Source organism: Atta cephalotes, assembly GCF_000143395.1.
Source record: "Atta cephalotes unplaced genomic scaffold scaffold00009, whole genome shotgun sequence".
In the NCBI taxonomy this organism is placed as follows: domain Eukaryota; kingdom Metazoa; phylum Arthropoda; class Insecta; order Hymenoptera; family Formicidae; genus Atta; species Atta cephalotes.
Genome location: NW_012130073.1, coordinates 4328742 through 4337424, shown reverse-complemented (window position 1 = coordinate 4337424; position 8683 = coordinate 4328742). Strand labels below are relative to the sequence as shown.

General features: G+C 32.2%; 1 protein-coding gene across 1 annotated transcript in view; it reads right to left on the bottom strand.

Moving 5' to 3' along the window:
* Positions 1-5666: 5666 nt before the first annotated feature.
* The window catches only part of LOC105627642 (probable V-type proton ATPase 116 kDa subunit a), a 7093-nt gene continuing 4076 nt past the window's right edge, over positions 5667-8683 (bottom strand). The window contains exons 5-11 of the mRNA XM_012208920.1: positions 8488-8500; positions 8183-8396; positions 7662-8088; positions 7187-7314; positions 6867-7099; positions 6116-6513; positions 5667-5763 (exon numbers count right to left, since the gene is read on the bottom strand). Of these exons, the coding sequence (XP_012064310.1) occupies positions 5667-5763; positions 6116-6513; positions 6867-7099; positions 7187-7314; positions 7662-8088; positions 8183-8396; positions 8488-8500 (1510 nt within the window). The remainder of the gene's footprint in view (positions 5764-6115; positions 6514-6866; positions 7100-7186; positions 7315-7661; positions 8089-8182; positions 8397-8487; positions 8501-8683) is intronic.

The window sequence follows — 8683 nt, the reverse complement described above, 5'->3', positions numbered from 1 at the left end:
ACAGAGAGAGAGAGAGAGAGAGAGAAACAGAGAAAGAGAAAAACAGAGAAGGAGTCAACGAGGGAATAAATGTTGACATCCCCGACTTATCTCGCTATCTTTGGTGAGATAAACCGATCAGAATCGACCGAGTTGAGGATTATATGAGATAATGGGAAGGACGCGGGGTTTAGAGCCACGATCCTAATAGTAAGGATGCAATTCAGAGAAGATCTTCCGGGAGAACGCGGGAGATCTTCGATTCTGATGAAACCGCCGACTCACTACCGCCGCCCTCTCTTCTTAGCTAATGGAAAAAGTTTGTCGCCCGGTCCAACGCTTTTCCAATCATAAAGTTTGAAAAATGGTCACGTCTTGTTATCCGTAGATTTTTTTACTATACAGAAAATGACGATAATGACAAAAGGTCTCCTTAGAAAATTTTGTAAAGTTCTCGCCGGACATTTCAAGTTGTTTTTTATTTTATGATGAACTGATATTATTATAACGCATTATATGCATTTTATTAGGAAATTTATTTTGCATTTATTTTGTAAATTTATTTTGGATTTAAATACTCTCGTTATTTATATTTTGTTTAAACATTTTCATCAGATCCTCATTTAATCACTCAAATAGGACGATATTATATATTATAAAACTCGAAAGCTTTCTGAGTTGTTGAAGATTAAATTATATTATGTAATAAGACGCAAATTTTTTATCCTGATTTTAATCGGTTTTAATCAAATAATATTTTTTAATAAATTAAAAATTAATTACATCAAATACAAATAAAGTGACAAAAATAATAACTGAACAACGTAAACTTATCTTCTCAAAGCCAAAATGTACCGCACATCATGGCTAAACAATAAGTAAGATATAATGCGCTTCTCTCCCTAAAGTTTCTGATCCGCAATGTCACAGCGAGCTTTACGAGATTTCACCGACGCATTTTGTAGATAAGCTATTTCGAAGAAGAATACAATCTGTGGTGTTATAATTTATGCACTTATAATTTATGCGCAAGTTACGACGCAAATGGCTGATGGCGCAATATGTCTCCCTGGTTGTCCGACGATTAAAAATAACCTGCATCGTGCAATCATTCGTGCAATAAACGCTTTTCCCTTTCGACACGATCTGATGATTGAATTAATACAATTAATGGTACGTTTAGTGCGATCGATGTATGCATCATCAATTACTTTTATGCGAAATCAGCGGGATATTATAACACTTCCGCATCCATGAATTCCCGAAATTCCGCACGTGCGTAATGTCGGCGAATTAAACTGCAGTTCTAACTTGTAATCTTAAAATTCTACCAACTAAATTGAAAACAATTAATTAAATCGACAATAAATTATAAAAAATGAAATTTATAAATATCTTTAAAACGTTTTATCCTTTATTTCGTATTTTGCAAACAACTAGTTTTTAAAAAGCATCTCAATTAATAAATCTGAATAAAGAAGCGGTAATTTGAAATTTATAATTAAAAAAAAAATACATAATATGTTTAATAAAGCGATATGCTTTTATTCAATTGCAAATAAAACATAAAAGAAATCCAGAAGAACGGAGAGAAATATATGTAACTTTTTATTCATCTGTTCGCTCATCTAGATATACATTTAGGAGGAATCTGAGAGGACGCATTTCAGATGAATGTGCGCGAATATTTTAGAAAGTAGGACGTGTCCCTCAGGAAAATGAAGCAACTCCTTGCAACTGTGAGCTGTAAAGCTTTAATTTATGTATATAAATCCGACTCTGATGATCGTACACTCACCTACGTTATCGAGCGTGTACGGAATCCATGCGCGAGGAATGCTGAAGGCCGGGATGTATACGGGAACACACGGTGACAGAGAGCGCACGTCGCCTACTGAACTCTCGCTCTGTTCTCATCCATTAAATCGCAGAAAACGTTGCACCAGCGCGCGCAACTCTGTCAAACACGCTGCCGCAAATTCGATCTCCCGTAGGATTGGATCCCTTGGAAGTACTGTTGTCCTCCGAGTTTACGTCCAAATAGAAGATCGCAAAATGGAAGATCGAAACGGGTGAGTTCCCTGCAATCAATAACGATCTAATAGCTTCGTAGCTGTAAGTTGTTAATTGAAGTCTTCCGATTTTCTTCGCGATTATGTATACTCTGTATCGAGAAATTGACTTCTGCACAATGATCTATAATATTCAATTCCATAATTTCAAAAATAGTTTCGCTGAATAGTTTGCAAATAACATTTCTTTGGAATTTTCCGTAAAATACTTTAAATAATAAAAATAAGGAATCACACACACATTATCATATATTACGTTAAACTTAATGTAGACTTAATTATAATAATGTTGTCTAAACTTATAATTATCGAGAGCAATTATTATATATATTTAATAAATTTAAAATTGCTATCGTATTAAACATCAAAAATATAACTCTGAAAAACTGTAAAACAATAAATATTTTTTCTAATTTATATATTTTTTGAAGACAATGAAGGCAGATATATTAATTTAAGTTTTAATTTCCTAGGCAAAGTTCAATAAAAGCGCTGCCATTTCAATTGAACGAATAGGAACTTTTTTACTGCGCTTTCATATCTCTCTTCTCAACAATTGTGACAGAGCTCTTGCCTCGCGTCGATTGAAAAGCAAGTCTGTGATCGATTTAATACGCACGAAACGGATTTCGTTGATAACATGATTTATATTTTGCATTATTTAAATTTTACAATAAACGTTTATTGTGTATCTTCAAAATAAAAGATCACAAAATTGATCACAAAAAATTATCTGATCAAAACTGATAGCCATTTTGGTTTACAACCAAGTATTAAACTGAACAAATTACGTTCACTATTAATGCAATATTAAATCTTAACAACATTAAGTTATTACATCAATAAATTATAATATAACCGATTATTATACGAAATTTTTTGTTTTTATTTTTTATTTAATTATTTCTCAACCTACACCGTATTAAATGCATTTGATATTCGCGCATTATTTTGCATATATCATCATGATAAATTTTCTCATAAGGAGATGGTTACGATTTAATTATCGCCGCCAGACTTTAATTAAATTGATACCATCTTCGAACCGTAAAACAGTTGGACATGTTCTAATTGCGAATTCCCGATGACTTGTTTACAAGCAACGGGGGATACACATCACGTCGTATATCCAAATCGTTTTAATTAGAAAAGGCACGAATTTTTATTCGTTTTTGTGCAAAGACAGGATGTCTGAGATAGCGATTAAATGAAAACTAGAAAAAATTGATTAAATGAGTTTTTATTGGAAAAAGTTTTAAAACACCTTAAAATTATCTTTTTTTTTTCTAATTGAAACTAATTTCTCTATTCCTTTGTGAAAACTGTAGTAGATAAAAGATGTAAGTTTAATTGCACATTTCTGCGTTTAATCAATCATTAATTATCATGATATTTAATTTATCAATAAAAAATGAATCTTTTCGTTTCACGCAAAATCTCTGATTGAAAAATTTTGATCATAAAATAATATTCTTTACGAAGATAAAAAGACTATAAGTAAATTAAATATATTTTTAAGAAGTGTCATGTTCATAATTACAAAGAAAAAAAATTGAAGATAATTATTTCCATTTAAAAAATAAGTGTGTAAATTGTTAAAAAAACACGGAATTTAAAAGGTTAATTCAACGATATTTTCAACTGAGTCACTTTAACATACATAAATTTATGATGCAAAATAAGTCTAGTCTATTATAATTCGTAAATGATACATACTAATTACGAAAATATACGTAGAATAAATTAATGGAAAATATGTCATACACAGCTTCGTGCATAACGTTTCCTTAAAGAGGATATTTTTATATGTATAGTATTTGTGTAGCGTAAATAAAATTTACAGATTCTCTCTCTCTTTTTTCCTTACATAAAGTAATTAATCAACTTTTTTTTACGATTTTTCTAGTTATGCGAAACACGCACGTACATAACTTTCAGTGATAATCGATGTGATGTCTTTCAAGATTAAATAAAAAATAGAAAAGAGAATGGTAAAAAATACGTTGATATGTATGTAGTATTTATCAATTTATTTTAACACGTTGATAAAATATATTGAATATTTATATACAGATACATATACACAAATTATCCCAGAGGTTTTGATCTTAATTTTAACGAAATTCAGTTAAACTAGGGATCAATCTTTTTTTCGAAAACATTTTTTTCTTTCTTAACTTTTCAACGATCATCTCTTGCCACAACGTTCTAATATTCGACAGAATAACTTTTAATAATTAACTGACTTTCGGCAATTAATTGACTTTACTTTTGCAAAGTCCAATACGAATACTTGGACATCAGGTTTTATTAATCAATCACAGCACATAAATGTATAATTTGATTCACGAGAAGATCCTTATTTCAAACTGTTATGCATAGACTGAAAATGTTTGATGCCTTCGTAACGGAAACTTGGTTGAAAATCATATCGTCAATGAATCCGTCGTGAAGATCGGGATCTTGGAAATATCTCGCGCATGAATACATCACTCTTTTTTGACGTCGCATTAATACCTATGGTGGATACAGTCGTAATGGTAACTTTGCATAAGTTTGAATATCTCTTGGTTACCAGTCACTCGGAGAAAGATTTGTACTCTAGTAATACAAGAATGTACATTCGCCGCTCGTCCGTCGAGCATCAATCAAATCATATGATGTAGCACACGATTCGGATCGTAATGTCTTTATCTTCTAATTTCTTCATCGTAGCGCCATAATTACAACAGCTTCGATCACCGCTTTTCTGCACGGAGAATGGTTATACATATATAAGCGCGACATTATGAAATATTACAACGCGCGGCGTGCTTAATGACGAGCTACATCGACTATGGCATGTCCACGTTATTAGGTAATTAATGGAATGAATATAATGCTCACTCGACAGCATTAGCGTAGTTGCTAAATCACACTTTTTGTACTCCTTTTCCGTTTCCGTTGAAATAATATCACGATTATGGTCATTTAACGTTGGACAAGTAGAGTTAGCTCTAATCGCGAATCTTATCTTAACATGAAATAATTGATATACCAATTGAATTCATTTTGTTGCAAAGACGTTGTTGCACTTCTTTTTCTTAAAATATATCAAGGTATTAAACTGTAAATAATTTAAAAGAGCTATATACAAGCAAATAAGAAATAGACAATTTATTAATGACAAAATTTAGAACCGCTTTAGCAAATAAGTTTCTTTAAAAATTTATTATTTAAATCCGGAGCGAATTAAATAAAATAATTTAAAAATGAATAATTAAAATAAACTTTTATAGCACGCGATTTCTCGATCGATATTATTATCCACGTGTAAAAAACATTTAGAAAAATGTATGTTTCTTAAAACTCTTATTGCCGTTTATATTGTAATTATCGCGCGTATTTGGCCAATAAACATAGATATGTGATCGATAGTTGTAATTGTTGAAGAAGGCACATTGTCAGACTCATTTAAAACAATCCATGGCAATTTGGTCCTTGTATTTTTCTAGGCAACAAGAGAAGGCCTCGCATATATGAAAATATTTAAAATAAAAGAAAGTTTCGCGCATAATATTCAATAATTATATATATATATCTAACGATTATTGCTGTGAAGACTAGTGGCAGCATCTATTCTTCAGCATCCTCGGCATCTAAGATACTCTTGAAGTAAAATGGTTGGAAGGGGTATCCTAAGCCTTCGTAGAATTTACTCATAAACTCGACCCTAAAGAATAAAAAATACTAAGCAAATAATAGAAAACAATAGGATATGATGATAAAATGCCTTAATTCTTTGCATTTTATCCAGTGGTCAGTAATTAGATTAACAGAAAAAATATTGATAAAAACATTTGAAATTAATACAAAAATATAGACTTGGTTTATTTGTCGAAGTTAAAACGTGAGATCAGTTGAAAATAATTTTATTGAATAAAAACAGTTAGATTAATCTGTATTTCTTCTATTTAAAAAATATTCCTTGAGTCTCTTTTTAAAAAGTTTCGAATTTCTCTAACTTCACTTGAAACAAAACTTTATCGAAAAAACACAGGAGCAGCCTAGTATGTTGTACGTACCAATGAAGTCGAAGCGTATGAAGGAATGCCGAGAGGCCTTCCATTAAGACGAGAATGACGACGGTGAAGAAGGCCCAGATAGCGAACACGAAGAACAGAATAATACTATTAACGTACTGATCCTCTTCGGCGGCTAAGCCTATCCGCAAAACTCTATTCCAGAGCACTTCTGACAGCTGCGAATGAGCCAAAGACAGGGCCCATAATCGTAGATAAGAGGCAGTGTGTGAAACTGTAGACAACACATATTCTATCGTGTGGATGGCTTGATGGATCATCAGTTCACCAAAGCTGTCGTCCTCGTGACTGTGATCTTCCGCTGCAGTATCCTTGCTGGTGCCTGCGCCAGGCAATTCTTGGGCCTGTAACTCGATGTCCTGAGACGCACTCCCGTTGCTCTGAACAAATAATAACGCACGTGTTACATCAGCTAATTCGTAATCGCGATTGAATACAGAGCACTAGTTCTCCTTTATTTCTAATAATCCATCATTTTCAGACATTTATTATTATTATTATAGCTATGTTGTTTACTAAGTTTACATCAGCGATTACATCTACGACGCTCATCAAACTTGCTAAAATTACTAACTTTATATATATAAGTGATGCTTACAACGTGACATAAAAATCGAAGAGTCGCATTTTTATTGTTATAAATTATGGATACTATAAAATAAATCATTATTGTTAAAAATTTTATAAATAAGTGGTAATAATTATGCACAAAGCAAAACAACAAATTACTTACATAAATCTTTCTTCCTTGAGATTTTCTCTTTGAAAATAGAATAAATAACGGTTTCCCAAAGAGCATTACTGGAATGCACAAAAGAGCGGACAAAAGCAAAACCAACTGCAAAATGTCCTGTCCTTCGAACATGTACTGGGAACAATCCTTTGGCACAGTGGCATCTTTGAAAAGCATCATGTTAATAAATGTAATTAACACCGATGGTGCACAACCTGGTCTTCGTCCTGGATCTGTATCACAAAATATCACGTTACGATAGAAGTGTGTGTCATGTATGCATATTGCAATTACTGATTTGAAGATAAATTAATATTTACCTTCGGCCGAAGCCTCGTACAAAATCCACTTAATAAACATCAGGACAGTCATGTAAAAAAATAGCAATAGAAGGAAGAGTAATTGTGGCAGAAATTCAAGGATCAGATTAGCATATTTCTTGAAATACCTGAAAAAAATCACAACGCGTAACATAATAAACAGACTTTGATTATATCTTCTTTGGAAAAAAATAAAATAAAACTATTTTATGCAAACGCAAATTCGAAAATGCTTTCTACTGAATTACCTCGAAATCACTATAATATAATTCTGCAAAATTATCATTTAACTATCATGGCACACGTAAACAAAATATTGCTTACAATTTCGTAAAAAAAAAAGCTACGAACGTACTTTAATGTTATTCAATATTAAAACGCGTAGGTCTACAACAGTACATCTTTCTTTTTTTAGCAATAATACACCTTTGTAATCGCGACTTTTAATTTCGTTCATTCAAATTATGATACTTACACCATATTGACGACGTTCATACAGACGCCGAAGATCATGTGCGCGACGCCAAAGATAATCGATACTTTCATCTTGAACGAATTGTGAAATACAATTTTGTTTTCAGCAAGAGACCAAACCGGGTCTAAACCCAGAGGATAGGGATATTGTAGGTAGCTCTCATTCGCATTTGGTGACAGATCTAGCGCCTTATTATATATCGTATCGTTGAGCGAATACTTGATCCTCCAACTAGATCCGAATATGTTAACTGATTTTGCGAATATGTCGTTGTAGATTAAACCACTGTAGATGGAAAACAAACCCATGAGAAGGATGATATAACGACCGCCGAAAAATAGATTCCCGATTTCGTTGTCCGATTTTTGCGCGCTGATCTTTTTCTCCATTAACACCATGGCCAAACCAAAAAGCGTCAGTATGAATCCTAGCATAACAAATCACACACCCATAAGGATTACTTAACAAAATATGTAAATACTTTTTTAATTGCTTAGATTTATCACTCACTATTTACTCACCATGACCAGCGTCGCCAAACATGACGGCAAATAGAAAGGGAAACGTAATAATAGTGTAAAGTGCTGGATTAGCTTCACGATATGATGCCACACCATAAGAGTCAATTAAATTTTGAAAACCTCTCGTAAATTTATTCGTTCTATTGAACGTCGGGGGATTTTCATCCGTGTGGATCACGTTGAGGAAAGACGGTATGGAGCTTCCACATTGACGCTAAAAAATCCCATATTTTTTCGTTCAATAATTTAATCTTATGTTTCGAATCTATATTATCTGCTGTTAGCAGTCTTCCAAGTTGATAAACAATACAAAACTTTCTGCTTCGTAACGAATTGTAAATTACTCAATACAAAATACGATTTAAAATTATTTCTATATATGCAACTCTCTGCTCAGAAATTTAATTTATAAATTATAAATTATTATTGACTCAAGTATAATTTCTAATCTTATAAAGTTTTCTATTACATCGACAAATAAAATTTCTGTACGCACACATA